This window comes from Hermetia illucens, chromosome 1 (genome assembly GCF_905115235.1).
Source record: "Hermetia illucens chromosome 1, iHerIll2.2.curated.20191125, whole genome shotgun sequence".
NCBI classification, from domain to species: Eukaryota; Metazoa; Arthropoda; class Insecta; order Diptera; family Stratiomyidae; genus Hermetia; species Hermetia illucens.
The window spans coordinates 17,971,218-17,993,159 of record NC_051849.1 but is presented as its reverse complement, the minus strand read 5'-3'; the positions used below and the strand labels follow the sequence as shown (position 1 = coordinate 17,993,159).

The following is a 21,942-nucleotide window of genomic DNA, read 5'->3' as shown; positions in this document are numbered from 1 at the left end:
TTATCTTGTTTTTATGAATGTGATATCTCAAACGGAACTAGACAAGCAAAAACGCTATTCCTTTAACTTTAACTGTTCCGTGGTATAACTCCATTCCGCCCTCTCCGCCTCCAAAAAAAATTCCAGTCCGAAGGGAATAACCTCTCAATATTTCTCCTTGTTTTTCTGGAACCTACAAGTAGTTAGGAAAAAAAGACTGATCTTTGCGATATTGGCGGAAGTATACCGCATCTCATGTGGTGGAGCAGAAGTGTCTTCTATACTGAAAACGAAGGGTTCCCCGTTCAATTGGGCCGGGAGAAAAACTAGAAAGATTACGTACTCCGAAGCGGTCAGGGAGTACTGGAGGAGAAGGCTCTCGTTTCTAGTCTGGAGCTTATGTCTTCTTCTTTTTCTTCACTATTTGTCCCGTTCACAAGCGGGGTCGGCTCGTCGTGATTGACTCTATCAACTACCTGATCTGGGTGCAACCTCGAGGCTTTTAAATCCCCATCCAGCGTATCAAGCCACCGTTGTTTAGGCCTGCCTTTTGGTCGTTTACCATTGACTTCGATGCTCAGACCAATCTTGGCAAGTGAATTCTCGTTAGCGCGAATTACGTGGCCATACCATCGAAGATGCCTCCCTCGCAATTTTTGTTCTCTGGAAATGCGAGATCTTGACTGCTTCTCCGAATAGGTCTAAGTGGAAGAGGCCATAAAGCGTGATTCTCCAGAGGCAATTAATCCCCGGATAAGTATTAGTTCTGTGAATGCTCGAGTCCAAAAACTCGCTGGTGTGAAAGTTGCCGGAACTCCTTTACAGCGAGAATATCAAAATTGGATGGGTAATATGCAGAGTACGAATGCGGATAGCTCCCACCAAATGTTACACACGTCTCCATCTTGCTAGGGATCCGATAGGAGGACAGAATATCGTAGACGCGGTCAGGTAGGTCACTAATAAGAAGACTTGCAACGAAAAAAAGAATTAGGTTATCTGCAAGGATCGTAGCGCGTCTGGTTAAAGCGTTACACACACTGGTGCTTCCGAGCGGGGTCAAGTCTTCAGGGCGGAATTGAAAAGCGCTAGAACGAAGCAAGCATGATCCGCATCCTTCAAATTAACATGCACCGGGGTGCAACCGCTCACGAGTTGCTAACGCAGTTTATTGCGGATGTAAAAGTTGTTCTAGTGCTAGTCAACATTGCGACATCTCGATGATCGGGTACTGCTGCCGTTTGGGTTTGGGACGGCATTCTACTGCGGGTTCTTGCCCAAATACCTTTTACATGGAATAGATCAAGAGCCCTTTCAGATGCTTTCATGAACTATTCAGACAAGATCAGGATTGTAGAGAGAAAATCTTTGCCCGGAGTGAGCACGGGTTCCGTTATATTATTATCTAAAAACTCCAATTGGCTGAAGTCCTCCTCTAGCAGACGCCTGTTCGAAGAGAATCACTCCCTCCTCCCCTCTTGGAGCTCACCATATGACTTCTAGATTCGTTTTTCAAATAGACATACACTGTCGCCAAAAGAGAAGGACGGTCGACAAATGACCACAGATCTTTTGGGGTCACACACGAAATAATGGAATTGGCCCGACTACGCAAAAAAAGACGCTCAGATTTTTGGCGGAAATATATGCGTTTTTTGTTGGCAACAGAATAATGTCTACGATAAAAGTTGCGGGATCGCACCATTGAAGCTGTTCTGACAGTGACACAGCGTTAGCAGCACTACATACTAGGGGAAGCCAATAATTTGGCGGAATAAGGACTAAGAAATGTGAAATGAAATTAATAATTATTTTTTTCCATATGTTCACCCTTGACTCTTAACACATTGGATAAAATAAACAAGCAAACTTCCCGCTCTTTCTTATGCGGTGTGAGCTCTTTTGGTACCCATCTTACGCAGACCTTGGACATGTCAAAATTGTCATGCAGGTTCAAGGGTATTAATCGAGCTTCTTTCTCAAACGAGCATCTTCCTATAACAAGTTTTCAACTTTTTCTATATGTTCTGCAGTAGCAGAATCTATGAGACGTTCCTCCCTAGAAAAGTTGTCCAACGCCTTACCTGAAAAAAATGCGGCACTTGTTAACCATGGTTTTGCCTGGACAAAATCCCCGTAAACAGACGATGTTTTTTCCAAAATGATTTCAGGGAGTTTCCGATGATTGAAAAGGAATTTAATTACGGCACGAAACTCGATTTTAGCCATGCCTGTACTTTTCTACCAGTTTGAGTTCATCAAGAGGAATTTACGGCCGCCGACCCTGCATACTGCGACGGCACAAGAAAGTGGTTTCGAAACTGCAGCTGACTCTACCTTCACGACGCCGAAAGTCGACATCTCCAGGGACCTCGAAACATGTTCATAAGTTCTCATTAGGGTGGACGTTCCTCTGAGGCCACTGCACTCGACGGGAGCACTCCTTCAAGCTCGGCGTTCGGGGCGAGCCCAAATGGAGCTCCTTATGATGGCTGAAGACCTTCACCTAACCGGGCGATGCTCTAAAAAGGCGCGCACAAGGTGTCAGGTTCGTCCGGTAACTCCATTGGTGGGATCACGACTTGGGTTCCTCCGCTGAACCCACGCGATTTCAGCTGGGGCGCATCGGAGGCATGAATCTCGGCCGTAGTATAGTGGTGAATTCGCCTTTGCCGACGCACTGTACTGCCGCCGCCGAGGCTGGTAATTCTTGTTATTTGAAGAACAAAACGATGATAGGTCTTGTTATTTGAAGTAACGAATATTCAGACCTGCAGTTATCCAAAGTTACAGTTATCTAGACACTGAATTAACACACAATTTGCACATAACTTGGTATTTATACTCTTGAGTGTCCGCCTTTGCACGAACTTTATTCCCCCCTTGTAACAGCACCATATCAACCTAGATTGTGCGGAGCTTCTACTAGTGAAATATTCCTGATGTGTGTACCAATCTATTCAAATTTCGTTAGCAATAAAAAAGCTGACAGACTAGCTTGCAAAATGTCTTGTTTGACAATAGTGGCCCTAGAGACAGAAACCAGCGTTAGCCATCTAGTTATAAGGGTTCACACAGTGAATACCTTAGAATTCTGAATCTTTGTGAAAGAATGTGAAGCCTCTTTTATTAACGCAGGGGGCAAAAAAGTTCTAATAAGACCTTTAACGGGACAATATTCCTTAAACTTCCACGCGAAAAAACTCTCTACCATATGTAGCCAATGTTTGGAAAATGAGATGGCTTTACCCCTGAAAGAAGTTCTCAGATGGGCAAAAGTGCGCAACAAGCAGGAGAAAATTGGGTCTCTGGGAGATAGTACAATAGGCCTGATCAAAGGACGGAGTCCTTGGTAGTAAGGCTCCCTTCAAATTTGTTAACCTACACCAGACTTGGATTTAAAAAAAATTGTGCGATCTTCAGCCAAGCGGCCTTGACATGTATAGATTTTTTTCCCAATGATGGTGTCGACTACTATGAAACACTACTCTTTCTCTTCTGAATGATTGAAAAGTATACCTGCAAAATTTAACGCAACGTGTGAAGCAATCTGCTTTTGTATATTGTCCTTTTTATAATGTTTGAGATTGAGAGAGTTGAGAGTTGACGAGCATTTTTTCCCAAAAAAATAACGCCTAACCTCTGAAATACATTCTTAGACAGAACCTTTACCTTTAACGAACGAAATAAAACATACGTTTCCTACCAATTATCATTTATTCCAATACCTGTAGTGGATGAAGCCATATTAGTTTTCGTTTTGCCAATGCATAATCAAATATCTTCAAAAACTTGTTCTTAGTTTTAAAATTAAGATGTTTATTTTTCAGCCAGTGACTTAGAACAAGTTCCAGATGATATTTTCCGTTTACAGTTTGTAGCGTTCTCAATGGAATTCAATTGTTTTCGGTGTTCATTCTCGGGCAGTTTTTAAAAAATATTTATTACACTAACAACTTGTATTTATGGAAATGCAACTTTAAACCTTGGCGCTATTGATCGTGAAGAAGGCATTCAGTGCAACTTCTGGAGCGAAATCCCATCAAATACCTCCACACGATTCAAATACTTCGGATGTTATGCTCAAAGCCCCTTAATCCAAAGCTGCAGCACCAGAAATAATTTCAATAAGTTCTCTGGTGATGACAGCCTGTCTGGTACGATTGAATGTCAATGTGAGCTTCTCAATCATTTCTCCGGCGTTCTTGGAGGCGTTATCCATAGCCGTCATACGCGATGATTGTTCAGAGCAAGCACCTTCTTTCATTGCGTAGAAGAGCAACGAGGCGAGTGAGAATTCCAAGTAGCTTTGAATTACGTCCGCATCCAATGAGTCGTATTGGACCAGTTTTTGCGAAGACTAAATATAAATTAAAATTATATTAATACGAATATGAAAAACGATCGTTGAATTTTAGAAACGAAATCTTACCTCAACAACTGGTGCACTGAAAATTGGAATATGCGAGAGGGCGTATGATACAACCGACCTGAATTTGTTGTAAACAATTTTTCCTTCGGTGAATTCGTAGCCGGACTTCATGATTTCCGTTGCAATTTTCGATGCATCCAAGAATGTTGGTGGCAATCGACCAACTTCATTGGCAACCATGATGATGTTCTTGCCATAAAGACGTTGGAGAATGGCACGTGACTTGTCACCAACGCAGAAAACTTTAATATTCGAACTATCTTGAGCGAGCTCGTTACGAATGTTACGGGCAACACCGGTATGAACAGCACCGCAAAGACCTGGAATGAAATAGATTTTGATTTATTGTGTGTTGAAAAAAGTAGGATTGAAAATAATTGTATCTTCAAAACGTTTTTTACTGTTCTGTTTTTAAAAGTAATGTGAACTATTGCAAGTAATTCCAATTTATGAAGAGATTTTGCAAACACATTCGTAATTCCTTGATTGGTTGGTTGTTTGAAGAAGATATTATTACGTATCTAGTTGATAACCAACAAGTAACTGCGGCACAACCTACAACACCACATTTTCATTTTACTGAAAACCATACACGCTAAATATTAGATTGTTGCACATGAAATGGCCGAATTGGTACTAAAATTTGAAAAGACTGCAAAGCTTACAAAAATTTATTTAATTATACAAAATAGGTGCCAGTCGATTCAAAACACTTCTCCCAGCGAGCTACAAGAGCATGTATGCCAGTTTCGTAGAAGTCCACTTTTCGGATATTGATAAACTCGTCGAAGACAATTTTGATGGCCTCTTCATTCCTAAATTGTTTTTCCGCCAAAAAATGATCCAAATGCTTAAAAAAAGGTAGTCCCTTGACGAAAGGTCCGTCCGTGAATATGGTGGATGAGGCAGTCTCATACTGCAATTCGTGCAACTTTTGAACCGTTGTTCTGGATTCATGAGGTCATGCATTGTCGTGAAGGAGTATCACATCATCTCTGTTGACAAATCTGTCCTTGAATACTCAATTTTTGGTGCATTTCCTCTAGTTGGGCACAGTATTTCTGTGCATTTATTGTTTCTCCAGGTGCCAAAAAAGAATAGTGGATAACTCCTGCTGTAGACCACCAAACAGTCACACAGTCTTCGTATGGAGGCTCAGTTTCAGCATATGCTTCGGCGGCTCATCAGCATCTAGCCATTGTGGTGATCGGCGACGACTGTCGTATGATATCCACTTTTCATCACATACCACTATTCTGCGCAAAAAGGGATCGCTTCTGTTGTGGGAGAGTAAAGAACTGCAAATTTCCATTCGTAGCGCCATGTTTTGCTCCATAAGGGCATGCGGAACCCATTTGTCGATCCTTCTCACCTTTCCAAGTTGTTGCAAGTGCCGGGAAACTGTCGAATAGTGTACGCCCAGTTTTTCTGCAATGTCTCTCACAGACTGACGTGTGTCGGATTCGACTACCAAACGCAGCTCCTCGTTGTCAATCGATGGTCCTGGATATCCACGTGGCTGACTTTGAAGGTTTACGTCGCCTGACCGGAATTTTTCGAATCACCGCCGTGTGGTTCGTTCGCTTACCGCATCAGCTCCAAATGCGCTGTTAATGTTCCTGGTCGCCTGCGCTGCTTTATGACCGAATTTGAACTCATACAGAAAAAGTATACGTTCTTGGCTCTTTTCCATCCTTCTTTTCCTTTTTATTCACTGTTATCACAACGATGGTCAAAACTGAAAGGACTCCTTGATTAAATGTAGGAGTATTTATACTTCATTATCCGACACCAACAGCGTCAACTGGTAGCGGTTTGATACATCAAAATCGCAACTACTTGATTGCAAAATCGGCCATTTCATATGCAACAACTTAATACATGCACAGACGACAAAGAAATTTTAATTTTTTTTTAAATTTGGACTATGAATCCGTTTACGATAGGCAACTCATCAAGTGCTCACCTCCGGCTTGAAACCTGCTTAACTGGAAGTGGTAACCAGGTACTGCTCATGGGATACGCAGCCAATACTTCTCCGTTCTCAGCTGCCCAAGACCTTGTGCTCGGTGACTTCTACACTTATCATAGGATTATGACATTGGAATTTAAAAAAGCCAGAGTTTTTTGATCGCCGAAAAATTGGACTTCTACAAGCTAAATAACGACACTTCCACTAGGATCACCGACACATTCAGCAGACCGATCAGTTATCACTTTACATCGGCATCAGTGGGCTCTAGTCAAATGTTAGAGACTTCACTATCCCTATTCAACAAAAAGGGAATGTTGTCATAAAATTTGGCAACAATACGGTTACCATCTTCTAATTTTTCTCTTCTATTATTCCATTTCACCGAAATGCATAATGGCAGATTGTCGAGAGCAACGCACGGTATGAAATTTTGTTTCTTGTTGGAAAAATCGATCGCGAAAACTATTGTAATGATTAAGACTGGTTATAGGGATGCTGCCCCAAGTAGAACTAGAGTCTGCGAATGGTTTTCAGATTTTAAAAATGAAGAAATATCTTTTGAAGACCAACCCGTTCAAGAAACCGTCGCCATACCATTGATCAACACCGTGAAATATCTGGTATTGAAAAATTTGCAGATGAGAAGGGCTGCAGTCAAATTTATACCTTGCTATCTCACAGACGAATAAAGGAAGTGTCGACCTTGGGCATGTTTTAGGCTCCAATCTGATAAATCGTAGTGCTATGGATACCACTCCGAAACAAAGCAGCAATCAATCCAGTGGAAGACAGTTGGCTCCCCTTGACCAAAGAAGCTGGACAACCAACTGAAGATTGTTTCTTCGATTGCGGAGGTGTTGCACACGCGGAGTTCGTTTCCCCTAGTCAAACTGTCAACCAGAATTTATACATGAAGGGAGTAAAGGGCGCTCAGGCAACTGATTCTTCCATCATGACAATGCGTCCGCCCACACCACCCTCCCCGTAAATCAATTTTTCCAAAAACGAGATGACACCAATTGTTCAAGAAGTTTTGACAAATTTGGTTTGATTCTACCTCGTATTTACTAAGTCGAATTTCAAAGAACCGAAAAGCTCTTTTGCACACGAGCGCAACTTGCCAAGATTGCAGACAGAGTCTTAGAAGTCACTGAAACGTGTCGTCAAAAGCTCCCCGTTCACGGTGAACCACAATGCCGCAGGAAACGCTTGATAGTACACACGTACAGACTTGCATTTAGCCTTGACGAAATCGAAATCAGCTATAACAGTTATCCCACCAACTCCAACAATGAATAACAGAGTGGTCCCTTGTTTCTCTTACGCAAAGTTTGGAACAAAGGTACGAAAATATGCTGCTCCTTGCAAGCATTTTCCTCATCAGTCGGACAATACCAATTCCCAATTCCATCTACCTATCATTGATCGTCACTTAAAAACCACTTTTCTCATCGATACAAGAGATAACTCCACTTTCAACTTTGCTTACCAAGAGAAACTTAAATTCTGCGCTGCCAAAAAGACATGTATGATATATGCACATACGATAAAAAGTTGTCAGTACGAAAAACTCACTGAGGAAGAGGACAACTGGCCCTCGAAATATCGGTATGTGAGAAATATAAATTTTTATTTGGCATCTCAGGAAAATTTCATCTTTTCTCTTCGGTTTTTTAAGGTTTTGTGTAAAACAAAACTTTATTAGAATCGAGTCGATGTCTGTCTGTCTGTCACACCCGATTTATTTATTGTCACGAAAATTGATGAGAGCGTGTTGTCTGTTGTTCCCTTTACATACAGCAAGTGGCGCAAGTGCGGAGTTAAGTTACATACATGTGAATGGAGGGTGCAACATTTTTTTCACAAAATATGACCATGTGGGGTACCAAATGAAAGGGCTAGTACTTTTCGAAACTGGTTCCATATATGATATCGGGTGAAAAGTAGGGGAGTGGGGGCTCAAAATATGACCAACCCCAGAAAGTGTGACAGGTCTTGTTCTCAGAATCTATCCAACCGAAAAGTTTGAAAAAAGAATCGCAATGGTGCACCTCTACGAAATCTAGGTCTCAAAATACATCCAGTTTCGATACCTACACAAATAAAGTAAATAATAGTATATTTCCACATTTTAGAAATTTACCCGGCAACCCCCCTTATGCTCATCCCAAAAGTACAAAATTAGGTATGAAGATAAGGGATAACATAATGCACAACTTGGTCAAGTTTGAAGAAAATCCAACTATTATTCACAAAGTTGCTAGGGGGTAAACGAGCGCAATGTTGACCACATTGCCTGCTACAGGGTACTCTAATCCTGTAGTGTACCTTTACGATCTTCAATTAAGTGCTCTAACACACTTCAAGGCGCTGATCCAATATGGATTTTTGCGCCAACGATTATTATGATTATTATAGTATGATAAATCGATTTGCGGCATCTAAAGACATATAAATATTAGATATGATTAGTTGACATTATTTACATAGCATGCTCCCCCTAGGAGGAGTGTTTGAGGCAACGTACTTTGTACTATCCTCAAAACAAAAATAAAATGCGGAGATCAGGGAAAGAGAAAAATAAAGTATACGAGTAGTTGGAGTTATGCTATGCTAAATCCTACCTGATCTCTCTTGATGACAGGTCCCGCGAAAGGCCGACCAAAAAAAAGTACATCTCATGTCGTTAAAAAGAAAATGATCTGATTGAGTCACAAGCCTCGGAGAAATGCAGGGCGCTCACCTCAGTCGGCGCGGCAGGACGAACCCGGACCTGTCGAGAAATGAGCGAGGGTTCTTGACACATAGACAACGTGAGGACGTAAGTAAGTTAATCCGAGCAAAACAAATACGTGTCTGCAAGATAAATGTTGGTACTCTAACCGACCGAGAAACTCGCAAGAGCCCTTCGGAAAACTGACATTGATATCTACGCTCTACAAGAAACCCGTTGGTCTTTTTCCATAAGCTGCGACATAGAACGCGCGCGTACGTACCACAGACAGTCGATCTGATGTCGAGAAAAATGTCTTCTAGCAACTTCTCGATACAAACACCTGCAACGTGTCTGCTGATGACTATATCATCATTGCAGCCGACCTAAAAGAGATCTGTATCGACTTACCAAAAGCCGACACCAACGCACATTGTTGTGTTTGTTTGCTGGATAGACAGCGAGAATATTTCGAACTGATTTCAACGGAAGAATTTGTTCATCCGCCACTTGCACAATCATTGTCGGCATTTGGCGCAGTTCCACCTGTCAGTGAAACTGGTGTTCAGAGGTGGCAGGGAGGAAGACGGGGCGACCCTGTCGGACGAACCAAAACCAAGTGGCCGAGGAAAACCTCCATAGTGGTGTCACCGGGAGGCTGGCCTAATTAGGGCGATCAGGCCCGAGTCTGCACGAGGACTCATCTAAAGTGGCAATAGTCACGAAACCTTACCAGGGGTATACTGGTACTATGGGAACCTGGATAACCCCTGAATTCACATACTTCAGGAGAATTCTTGCTGTATGTGCGTTCAGCTCGGTTGTAACGGTTGGCCCCCTAGTGGGAGCTTCATGGAGGTTGTGGTTCCGTTGAAGCGAACAGAGACCTTCGGGTGTTGTCTTTCAATACGGGTGCCGTATTCTTTCATTCGGTAGAGATTTAGGTATGTCTTGCATCCACCAGTATGAATGCTGAACCATGCACTCGGTATAGACTGGTACCGTTGTAGCTTGCTGCGGCGGGTGTCTTAAGAAGACCGTGGGATTAAGTCCGAGACAGGTACCCACGTCAAACACCGTGACGTAACTGTCAGTGAAACTGAAGTCGAGAAAGCAATAAAACGAATGAAATCAAGGTAAGCAGCAACAGGACCTGACGACATCGCATCTTCCGTTCCGGCTAAATCTCTAAAATATGCTAATATACTATTATCAACTTTGCACGGGTACAGATACCGGAACAAGATGTATTTTGAGGAGTAGAATTCGTTTAGATATGGCACTGATTTTTTTTTTCAGATTTTTCAGTCGCTACCCTACGTTTCACCCGATGTCAAATATGTTTGATCCCCACATGGCCATATTCTGCGAAAAAAAATAATATTGCACCCCCCTTTCGCATGTATGGGGAGCCCCCTTGATCGCCTCATGCAACATGAATAACACGAATAAAACTGAATTTTTGACTACCCATCCTTACGAAACAGGCGCAATCCCTGTCAATCCCGCAGTGCCACCCTCTACGGTTCAGAATGTTGGCTGACTATAAAAGACAATGAACGAGGTTCTGCGGTATTAGAGACGAAGATGTTGCGTTGGACTAGTGGCTCACATCACATCCGAGGACATCCGCGATCTATATGGGGTTGCACCAATCATGGAAAAATTGCGATAGAGGTGTCTTCGATGGTATTGTCACATAATTCGCGCTAACGAGCATTACTCACCAAGATTGGTCTGAACATAAGTCGATGGTAAACGTCCAAAAGGATGACGAAAACAATGGTGGCTTGATACGGTGGACGGGAATTTGAAAACCTTGCGATTGCATCCAGATCAGGCTTTTGATAAAACAAAGTGGCACAACCGATCACGACGAGCCAACCCCGATTGTGCTGCAGTTTCACTATCATCACACTTAATACTGTTCAAGTGAGAAGCTCACGGTATCGTAGGAAAGCACAAAACCCAACAAAACACAGAAGCAACGAGATCGAGAGGCTAAGTTTCTTCCCCCTCAACCATCGCGCCATCTGGATGCTTCAGTACCACACCGTTCTTCCTAGTACAAATGGCGGTGACGGATGTCGAGTTTGTGAATCCTTTAATGTTATGATTCCCTGTTCTTTTGCCTGGCTTTTAGTGGAATTGTTAAATGTTAATATTTGATATTGAGAGGGCAATGAAAGATGATATTTGTAATATCACTTTTCTCTTTCAAGCGATATAACATTATCTACTAAGATAATGTCCCATGTATCTCTATTAAAGGTCACTTTGGATCGCTTAGAGAAACATGGCCTTCGAAAAAGGGACTGATCAAAAGGTAACAAGACAGACATACTGTAGGCAATGGGCGCCTGAAAGTACAACCCTTTCGAAAAATAGCGAAGCACCAAGGGATTTTAGGACGCATCGGCGTGGCTTCTTTCCTTGGCCGCGATGCAGAGGAGACTGCAACGGACTTCGAAAACTAAACTCAAAACATGCAAACACACATCTGCAGGCTTTCCTTTTTTCAATTGTGCTTACGTCGCATGTAACAATCAACGATTTGTACAAGGCACGAATGAGGGCGACCGAGTTTGTTCGAATTACTGTTTTCGAACCAGCGAATGTCTGCAGAGCCGTGAAAAATTTTACAGAGACTGAAGGGACCGAAGTCCGTCCTAGGAACGGCCATACAGCCACCTCTCAACAAAATTCAGAGTGTTTGATGCACAAAAGAATTGCGAACTCTTGGCCGCGTTCGAGAGAAGAATCCTCCGAAGAATTTTTGACACCCTACATGAGGATGGACGATTTCGTAGCCTAGATAACGACGAAATCTATTAACGATACCATGACAGTCTGATTGTAGACAAAATCCAGCTCAATAGGTTGCGGTGGGCGGGTCACTTAATCGGTATGGATGAGGATGATTTTAGGGATATCGAATTGGTGGAGCTCGGCGCAAATCCGAGATTCACGATTCATTCAAAAAATATTTCTGCGGTTCGCAAACTAGGATAATTGCGTTAAAATGCCATTCATTTTTTTTCTTTAAGGTGAGCGCAGCACCCTAGCGTGGGAGCCGAAAACCACCCTTTTTTAGAGATGGGTGTATAAGTTGCTCTGTACTTCAATAACGACTCGGACTGACAAAATTACTCCGCATGCTCAAGATATTAATAAATATATGGTGAAAAATTCGTGTTTGTGTCTTTATCCACTCCCGCCATCATGTCATCTGGCTCCCCCCATGAAAAGAAAAGGAAGACGGCGGCTACTCGTTGCGTAGGTGCCAGAATCGGCTCAGGGCGTTAGTTTTCTTTGTGATTTTGTCTCCTCCCTTAGACTGTTTGACGGTTTAGCTCCTTTGGGAATGAAATTTTCGGTGGTATGAACTCGCCTCGAGACGTCATGTCTCTATTAGGATAGTTTACTCCGATTTTTTTGACTATTGAGGCAAGGCACTTAATAAAACCTCTGTGTCCTGACAGAGAGATTATATTTGAAAACCAAGACCCCGGAACCTCATCTCGCCGAACTGCTAGCATTCGGGTTAGCTTCAGCACGTGTCGTCCGGTTCCACATATTATCTCGCGCAATCGATGAGCACGACTGGCTTTTGCCAATTAGGGGAGTTTCGTTGGTTGACAGCTTTGGTGACCGTGTTGATGTCAAAGTGATGCAACGCCGTACTCCCATTGTAACAAATTATAGGACGAACTCATCGATGTGACTTCTTCTTTTGGCTGGGATGCAAAGGAGACTGGAACGGACTGTGAAATTAAAAAAAAAAACAAGCAAGCGCACATCTAAAGTACGCTAAAATGTATAATAATTTAGTATTTTGTGGATGATTTCATTAAACTCCTTGTTCACACCTTGTTATTTCCTTATTTCATTTTGCTTATGTCGAATGCATGTCGCAATCATCGAGTTGTACAAGACACGAATGAGGGCGGCCAAGTTTGTTCAAATTACTGGTTTCAGAGAGGGAGGTCCTTCTGGGCCGTGAAACGTTCCACAGAAACTGAAGGGATGATGGTCCGTCCTCGGAACGGCCGTACAGACACCACCTCTATTATTCCGAGAAATATGCAGAAGGATTAAGAGCTTTAGATGCACAAAATGGCAATAATAATCGTTGGCACAACAATCCATATTAGATCAGGGCCTTGAAGTGTAGGAGGCAATGAAGTCAGCCTTATGCTCGCCCGAGATTATTACCTTGATTTGACTTAGGTACTCATTCACAGCTGACATCCAGTCACAATAACAAATCCTTCTCCTATCAGTGAGATTTGATTCGCGACTGTTCCTCCGACAAAATAGCAGTGGTATCAGCGAAAATAGCATTTGAAACATCGTCAAGAAAAAGCTGGAGCTTCGTGTAGCTGCTGGTGTTCACTTGACGAAGGTACTTTTTACCGACTAGATGTATTCCACTATGAAGCTGTTCGACAGTCACCAGAATCGCCGTTAAATACTCAAGGAGTCAGCAAAAAGCCACGCCACGGGGCAGGAGTCGCTAGTCTTCACCGAAAGTACTATTGAGGGGTTTTACGGTGCTGGAGCCGCGAACACTCACTAAAATATTTGGTGCCGACCCATTTCACTTTAACAGGATTATGTACCGAGGCATTCAATCGACAATCGCCGTCTGCCAAGAGCGGTTTCTGGGCTTTTGGGGCAAGGACTTTTGGCAGGCACAGATGGTGTACTTAGTCTGGCCCATCCTTGGCTGTTGATGAGCTAGACTCCATTCTGACACGCGACTAGGACGATATCATGCGGGATGACTGCGCAAACATTGTTGGCAACTTTCGTAAGCGACTTAATAAATGTATTGAGCCCCAAGGAGGAAATTTTGAACATTTGGTGTTATAAATATTGACGTTTACTATGTCTTTTAAGTTCGATAAACTTGTATGAAGTAATTTTGTGCTAAAAAGATGTCTGAAAAAATATCTGAACTTTCTAGGCACCCTGTATTACTTTAAAGTTGGCCCCAAATGTGTTTCCGACTTCCACGGAAAGGTTTACCTCTTTTTCAAGAATTTTCCGTACAACTAGATGCCATTTGACCTCTAGACGAGACCTTTTCAGCAATTTCTATTGCAGTCACTCACCTCTGTCTGATGTCATTGCAATCAGAAGCTTCTTGGGTTCAGTCTGCTCGGCAGCAGCGATTTCGGCTTTCTCGTAGAATTGTTGGGTGCCTTCTCCATAAGGACGGGCTTGTTTCAACTCACGCTCAGCACGAGAATATCTGAGGAAATATAATTACATTAGAACTAACAAATCCAACCACAATCACGAGCTCCATTATCTTACTTAGCAGCTGACACCATCTTCATGGATTGGGTGATCTTCTGAATGTTCTTAACTGACTTCAGACGAATGGAGATAGCCTTCAATGTGGCCATACCACGATTCTGTTGGCCAGCATTTTGAACCAACGCCGATAGGATCGGTCCAGTACCGGTGGCCGCACGTTGCATCATTTTGACTTGATTCTGCAATGAAACCGACAGACCAAAATTAGAATGGAATCATAACCAAAAATTTTAAGTTTATCGACAGGAAAACTGTTGCACCCAAAGAAGTAATCTATAATTATTCGATGCACCCTTTACGGCCCAAATAACCTTTCCCTGGATTTTCTTTCCCAATAGGGAGGCTCAGAAATTATTTGACATTTTGCACGGCTAAGCCGACATGCGATTATGTAAGAAATTTTACTCTGCAAATTACACTCAACTCGCCGCTTGCATATCTTGGGAGTTTCGAATATTTACCGTAGATTACTTCAAAATATACTATACAATTATTTTAGATATTTAAGTGCTTATTTTAGGGACTCTAACTAGAACTTTATTCTACCTGGACGTAATCACACCAACGATATTAGGTGGCGGAGGAGAGACACTTCTGGGCGATCGGAGCGACAGCGGCGGAACTACGAACTGACAAGATGGTTCAGTAGAAATGAACTCACGAAGAAGTTGACTGGAATGGAAATCCTTCACAAATTGACAATTAATTTTACAATTTCTTTCTTCTTTCATTTAATCTGAAAATAATGACTTGTCCTTTGACTACCTACAGTATACTTTAAATGATGGAAATACATATGCAGTAGCAACTTCAATATTTAAGAATAGATTTTTGATATTTATCACTTCCCATCTGTTCAAATGTCAAGCTGACAATTTGGTGCAATGTAAGTGGTTTCTGAGTTGTTTCCATTCAATAATTTATTTGAGGAAGAAATATGGAAAAGGACTCCGATAGCACAGTTACGTCTATTGATGAGAATACGGAGAACTTCTGTGATAATCCAACAAGAGATATTTTGGCAGAAGGAATTATTGGGTTGTTCAAACCAACTGTAGACCATATTGATGAAAGGGTTCGTGCAACAATGTGAGTTTTTCAATTAGATTTTTATATTAAATGTAAATTTTATGTGGAGAAATTGTGATGGTGGTGTTATTAGAGTAAAGATTGAAGGATGGCATACCCCACCTTAAAACGGGTTACATCTATAAAGAATTAATAGCTCCTGGAAGTGAAAGTTTTATGATATCACCCTAGTAAGTTTTGCCTTTTCCACACTGGTGGTCACCCACATCCCCCTAAAAAGTTGCGTTGAAGTCCCAAAAAACACTCCATACCTACATCTGCTCAAATAAAGTTAATAATTGTATATTTTCTAAACTTTACTGCATAGGTTTCCTTAGGGTCATCATAGAGCATATGTGATAACACAGGCCTGATATGGAAAGTTTGGTGGAAATCTTACTATTTCTAACAAACTTAGAATAGGTTAAATTTCCTTGAAATCACACTACTCGGTGGCTGCCTTTATCGAAGAAATACAATAGAACCAAGCATATTAGGATTCGATTAACCTGGGGTAGGCGCCAGATGCCTTCCTTGCCCTGGAGCTCCTTCTTTAGTACGCTGTATCGTGCAGTGCTCTCAAACTCCGTGATTGCGGATGCTGGACAGCGAAGACCTACGACTATAGTAACATCCTAAACGAAGTACCTCAAGTACTATAGGCATTCCCAACTGACTACGCCCCACATAAGCGCAGCTTCAAGAAAAATTTTGCTTTAGGTTTTCTAACCAGGCAAAATGAGCAACGGACGTATCAAAGATGTGTACGTTGAGTTAAAGCGGAAGTATTCTCGGATGTACACAGTGTAGGTCTCCAGGATACATGATCCGAACCCTAAATGTAATCAGCAGTTAAGTAGTCAGCTTTGTACTTAGTGGCGACATCCTTCAGGCTGGCGCGGTAGTCACCGACTTCAGATGGCAAAGGTTCACCACCTGCGCTAAATCAAAGAGTATCTGGCCTCCATTAAAGAAGTCCGATCGCGAGAGCTTTTGGATTAGACTCGCGCAAATGCATAAGGAACTGTGACGGAGCGAGCAACTTCCGTGTCGGACGCACGAAAGTATAAATCGCTGTGGTCGCAACAACGAAAAGATGTAGGTCCTCAGGTCAGTCTCCAAAAAAAAAAAAAACCGACGGCATCGCTTGTTTCCAGGAACACAAGGGCAGATAGCACCAGCCCGAAAGCTCCGTCGACGACTGCCACGATGTCAGGATCATAAATACGATTAAAATTTAATTGTTCTTTCCAGTATTATATTTTCGGTATAGCAAATACGTCTGATATAGCAAAACACGTCAGGCCGCAAGAGTCTCTTCCACATATTAAATATTAAGAAAAGAGAACGCCGCAAGACGGCGCAGGATCATTTTTTTTTCGGCTCTTTCGTTCTACTATTTTCTGCACTCGTTCCACTTACGTGTTTTTGAACCCTTGTCGATTGTCCCCTTTCGCTCACGATATCCACTAGAATGGCCAGCTCAAGGCCCAATTCGCTTTGGCCGGCATCACAATGGACGTCATATTAACAGGGAAATAGGGAGAAAAATCAATTGTTCTGAGGCAAGTATTAGAATTTTTGTTAAAAAGTATGCCAGAGAGCGGGAAGAAGAAGGTGATTACTCCCCGGGCGAGGCGGTCATTAGAGCGAGCATCCTTGCGAGATAGATTTGCAACTGCTCGGCAATTACGTACTGAATTGCTGGAAGGGGGAAATGTGTCAGTTAGTGTGCAGCGACGGTTGAATGAATTAGGACTCAGAACTCGAAGACCAGCAAAATAGCTGATTTTAACGAAGGCTATACTCGAAAAAAGGCTGAAATGGGTATCGGAACGACGTGACTGGACGATCGGAGGCGAGTTGTGTTCTCTGATGAGGCGAAATTCAATTTGCTGGGATCTGACAGTCCGTCCCCAGTGCGAAGAAGAAAAGAAGAGAGATTTGACCCCCCGGGTGTTGTACGAACTGCACGTCATTCTCCCTCAGTAATGATGTGGGGATGCATAACATCCAAAGGAATTGGTTTCTAAGCGGTGCTGTCAATGCAGAAAAGTACAAAAAAGTTATCGATAATTGTGTTGTTCAGACGACAGAAGCACTGCATGAGCACTTTAATAAAGTAATGTTTCAAGATGATTCGGCTCCGTGTTTTAGAGCTCGTACTAAAAGTAAACGAAATTTTTCCCGTGTCAAATTTTTTATCTATTTTATCTTCAATACGGTTCTTATTCACTTGGAAAGAGGAGCTAGACACACAGTCGCTGCCATGGCCAGATAGATTTAAACCCCATAGAGAACTTGTGGATGTTCATACAGCGGCGACGACAACGAAGATCGATAAGGAACAAAGCAAAACTAGAAAAAACTTTAGAAAAGATATGGCCTAATGAAATTTCGGACGATTTTATTGAAAATGTATACCAATCGACGCCCGCACGAGTTGCGGTCGTACGAAATACTAAAGATCGAAAATAAAAAAAGCGAAAATTAATTTGTTCTAATTTGACATTTATAGATACCTTCATGTATCTACTTTCATTAAAAAAATCGTTTTACAAATTGTTTGTGTATATGTTTATTTTCGACGTTTTTTTGTATTCTACTATTAATACACAAATCTTCGACGAACGTACCTTTTCCCTCAAAACTTCAACTTTCCTTTCCACCATATTCTTTGAATAGGACTTCTGTTGGTGTAAATAATAAGAACTTCACATATAATCACATGAAGCATAACTTTATTCTCTAAAAAAGTGAAGCGATGGCGGCTTTACGGTTTCTTACCAGGGCAGAGGCAAATCGTCAGACGCTGCCTCACCTCTGCCCTGGGAGCAGCGTGACCGTAGCGGCTCGCAGATGTTGCGTGCTCCTTTATATAATTCGTAGAACACGACATGACTACGAATTATATTGAGCGCAAATCCGCCTTATTGACCAGAGCTTAGCCAGAGCTGAAATATTCGTTTTAGGAATGATGGGGTTGAGAAGTTTGGGTGCAAGCCCTAAGCCAGGGGTTCGTGGACCAGTAAAGAGGGAGTAAGTTGCTTCCCATTTGGTCCGGTCCAGCATTAAGTTGATGCGGACTTAGGACCCCATCATTCCTAAAACTAATATTTATTCTCTAGTTTCATGATAAACCCGACAAATCTCATTCTGCTCACTAAGCACTCTTTCCATCGTTTTTGAGGACAGGGCCGACCTATGCATTCTCGCGCTTCTTAAAAAATACCCCAACATCACTACCGAGCGTAATCCCTTTGAGTCCATTGAACATGATGTTCAGCACCATATCAACAGATTTTTTCTAAGGTGCGTCCATTACCACCTCAATAGCGCGGAAAGAGTTCAAAGAACTTCTTAAGCAACACCTTGCAGACCTTCAGACAGTTGTTTGTCTTCACCACTTCACATGGTCCCTAAGCCTAATGGCGAATGGAGACCTTGTGGCGACTACAGGCGTCTAAATTCTCAGACGATTCCAGACCGATACCTCATCCCACTCATCCACGCTTTTATGCACTCTGTCGCAAATGGCCGTATTTTCTCGACCTTGGACTTAGTCAAGGCATTCCATCAAATCCCTGTAGCTCCCGAAGACATTCCGGAAGCGATAATATGCTTTTGGAGTTCACTAGAATGACTTTTGGACTGTGCAACGTGGCGCAAACTTTTCAGAGATTCATTCACTCTTTGCTGCGAAACTTCCACTTCTGTTCCACAAATTTTTGAATGATATTCTGATCGCGTCTCCTTCTGAGTCCGAGCATTTAGAACACCTCGAGTGCATTTTTTAACGTCTTCTTCAGGCCGGTCTAGAATTTAACGTTGAGAAATGCCAATTTTTGAAATCTCAGGTGAGATTCCTTTATCATCTGATTATCCCTGAAGGCATGCAACGGGACCCAGTCAAGGTGCAAGCGATTTCGAGCTTTCCGCTTCCAAAAACTTAAGGATCTAAGAAGGTTCTTAGGCATGTTAAACCTCTATCGTCGTTTCTTACTCAAGGCCGCCCACCATCACTCGTAATGCCTTCTTGCCTGGATCGAAGACCAAAGGGTCAGCTTTATCAGACAGCTCATTTCCAACATTCAACACATGTTTAGAAAAGATAACATAGTTGCTGACACCTTGTTACCTGTTGCAAAGGTCAAGATCCCCACCACCGTCGATCTTCCGGCAATCGCCGAGGCGTAGAAAGACGCCGCAGTTCTTCCGAGCTTGAGAACTAACTTCAAATATACATTAATGGAGCCGATTTCCGAAAGGAAGATTTCACGCCGTTCATGTACCCAAGCATTCAGACAACGAATTGGTTAGCAACCGCAAAGTATTCCTGGTCGCCCATGAACAACTTGGGGCAGACAGCGCATCACATGCCAGAAGTGCAAGCATGTGAAGAATGAGGGAGGAGTGTTCCCCTCGGTCCACCAAGCGTTTCTAAACAATCCACCATCATTGGCCCTTTGCGAGACTCACACGGATAGCCGGATAGCCAATCGAGAAAAATTTGCTGCAAGTCCCGTGGAGATGGTGTACGAGGAGAACCTGAGACTCCCCAGCAACTCGGGGGAACTCAATACTACCGGTTTGTTGTGTCTGCTCAGACTAACTTCAGTTTCGGCATTGCGTCCATCCGCTAACCGCACAAAAACTGTGGCTGACGTTCCTAGGCGTTGGAAGACGGTGCGATGGCCGAGTTGGTTGAGCAACAGCCTCTCGATCTCTTTACCCCGGTGGGGGACGACCTCACTGAAGAAGAATTTGTATCAGACTAGCTTAGGAATGGGGGCGTAAATTATATTCATTATAAATGGCTATATTATTCCTTAAGACAATTTCTATGTGGCATGTTTTTTATTCATGTGTACATACAAAGTGCGATATGCGTACTTATTCGCTTATCTGCTTCAAAATATATTCAACTTTTACAATATTTAATTTAGGATAAAAATGAAATCATACCATTATTTTTGTTTGCCAAAAACGTCCTATACTTGGAACGAATCAATTGCATTTCTTCCCTTACAGCGCTGCACAGACTGATCTCAGCCAACAATTAGACTCATTGTCGAAAAGGCTGAAAGAAATTGAAGAGTTGCAAGGAGCAATACCAGACTTTAACGAGAAAGTCAAAAAATTAATCAACGTCAAACATAAGGTGACCGTCATCACAAACGTTTTGCAAGCTTCGCAGGTAGTTTCGGTGTTGATTAAAAAATCAAAATTTGTCTAAAACGTGTCCATTTTCAGGATCGCTTGAACGAACTACATCGCCTCATAGATAAAGAGCAACTGCGCCGAAAAGCTCTTCTAGATTCTGATAGCTCCGCAGTTGCACAATAAAGTAATTTGGGAGTTTATAACCCAATGCGTAGTGATAATGGAGACTCCTTATACAAATCACATTAAACGGGACGAATACGAGGTAAGAGGCTTGTTTTACGAGTAAAATTGAAGATCATATTATTGTTACCATTAATGTTTCAGTTTGTTTACGAACCCGCTGAAGACACATTCCTGCTTCTCGATGCCCTTGAGAAAGATTTGCCATACATTGAACGCTTATCACCACAAATTTGCTTAGAAATAGGATCAGGAAGCGGCGTCATTATCACCGCTCTGTCTAAGAGACTACGAAATACTTTATGTTTAGCCACTGATATAAATCCATATGCATGTCAAGTAGGTTACTCCATCAAACAAATTTTTTTCAATTCATTATTCAACAATTCTTTAAAGGTAACAAGACGCACTAGTTCCCACAATCAAGGCTACGTTGACGTGGTCAATACCAATTTCACGCAAGGATTGCGTGTTAGAAACATTGACTTGCTACTCTTCAATCCTCCATATGTTGTCACAGACACGGATGAATTAAATATGCTATCTCTCAAAATTGGGGATGCAGAGGAGAACATTACAAAGAATCAATTAGTTCGGTCATGGGCTGGTGGGAAAAATGGCCGCGAGATAATCGATGCCTTATTCAAGAATCTGGACCAGATGCTTTCTCGACGTGGAGTTTTATATTTATTAGTTCTAAAGGAAAACCAACCGAATGTAATCGAACAAAATTTGAATTCAATTGGATTCAATGTTGAGAATTTTATGGATCGGAAAATACCTGGTGAACATTTGTACGTTTTAAAAATTACTCGTAAGAAAGGAAAGGATGATGAATAAAATGTTTTCTCTTTATTTTATTGCTTTTATTTGGAAAAATCAGATAGAAAAGGAATGGAAGTGGTGAGCCTGATTCTGACCACGCTACAAAGGTAAGAAAAGAATTTTAGTCATAGGCGTTTCTGTATTTTTGAGTAAGTCCTGTTGATGTGGGCTTATAAGTTTTACTGAATTTCATATAATGCAAATACATTTTCCCTATACCTATACCCTAGCTATCCTATAAGCCCCTAATACAAATAGATGCAAGTAAGTATAAATTTG

At 42.1% G+C, this 21,942-nt stretch overlaps 3 protein-coding genes across 4 annotated transcripts; 2 read left to right on the top strand and 1 right to left on the bottom strand.

The window, feature by feature from the left end:
- Nucleotides 1–3,677: 3,677 nt before the first annotated feature.
- Nucleotides 3,678–15,101, bottom strand: LOC119653829 (ATP synthase subunit gamma, mitochondrial). 2 transcript variants are annotated; one of them, XM_038058875.1, is made up of 5 exons: nt 14,971–15,101; nt 14,422–14,603; nt 14,217–14,356; nt 4,412–4,731; nt 3,678–4,339 (listed from the first exon to the last, which is right to left on the bottom strand). In XM_038058875.1, exons 2-5 carry the CDS (start codon nt 14,589–14,591, stop codon nt 4,073–4,075), a joined length of 897 nt encoding a protein of 298 aa, XP_037914803.1. In that variant the 5' UTR covers nt 14,592–14,603; nt 14,971–15,101; the 3' UTR covers nt 3,678–4,072. The 2 variants fall into 2 exon arrangements, with proteins under 2 accessions (XP_037914803.1, XP_037914811.1); XM_038058883.1 differs by lacking the exon at nt 14,971–15,101 and adding an exon at nt 14,886–14,910.
- Nucleotides 15,102–15,262: 161 nt separating this feature from the next.
- LOC119653851 (SNAPIN protein homolog) lies at nt 15,263–20,886 on the top strand. The gene is made up of 3 exons (XM_038058901.1): nt 15,263–15,513; nt 20,524–20,689; nt 20,746–20,886. Exons 1-3 carry the CDS (start codon nt 15,362–15,364, stop codon nt 20,836–20,838), a joined length of 411 nt encoding a protein of 136 aa, XP_037914829.1. The 5' UTR covers nt 15,263–15,361; the 3' UTR covers nt 20,839–20,886.
- Nucleotides 20,780–21,693, top strand: LOC119653843 (methyltransferase N6AMT1). Its single transcript, XM_038058891.1, has 3 exons — nt 20,780–20,920; nt 20,983–21,177; nt 21,235–21,693. Exons 1-3 carry the CDS (start codon nt 20,876–20,878, stop codon nt 21,676–21,678), a joined length of 684 nt encoding a protein of 227 aa, XP_037914819.1. The 5' UTR covers nt 20,780–20,875; the 3' UTR covers nt 21,679–21,693.
- The last annotated feature ends 249 nt before the right edge of the window (nt 21,694–21,942 follow it).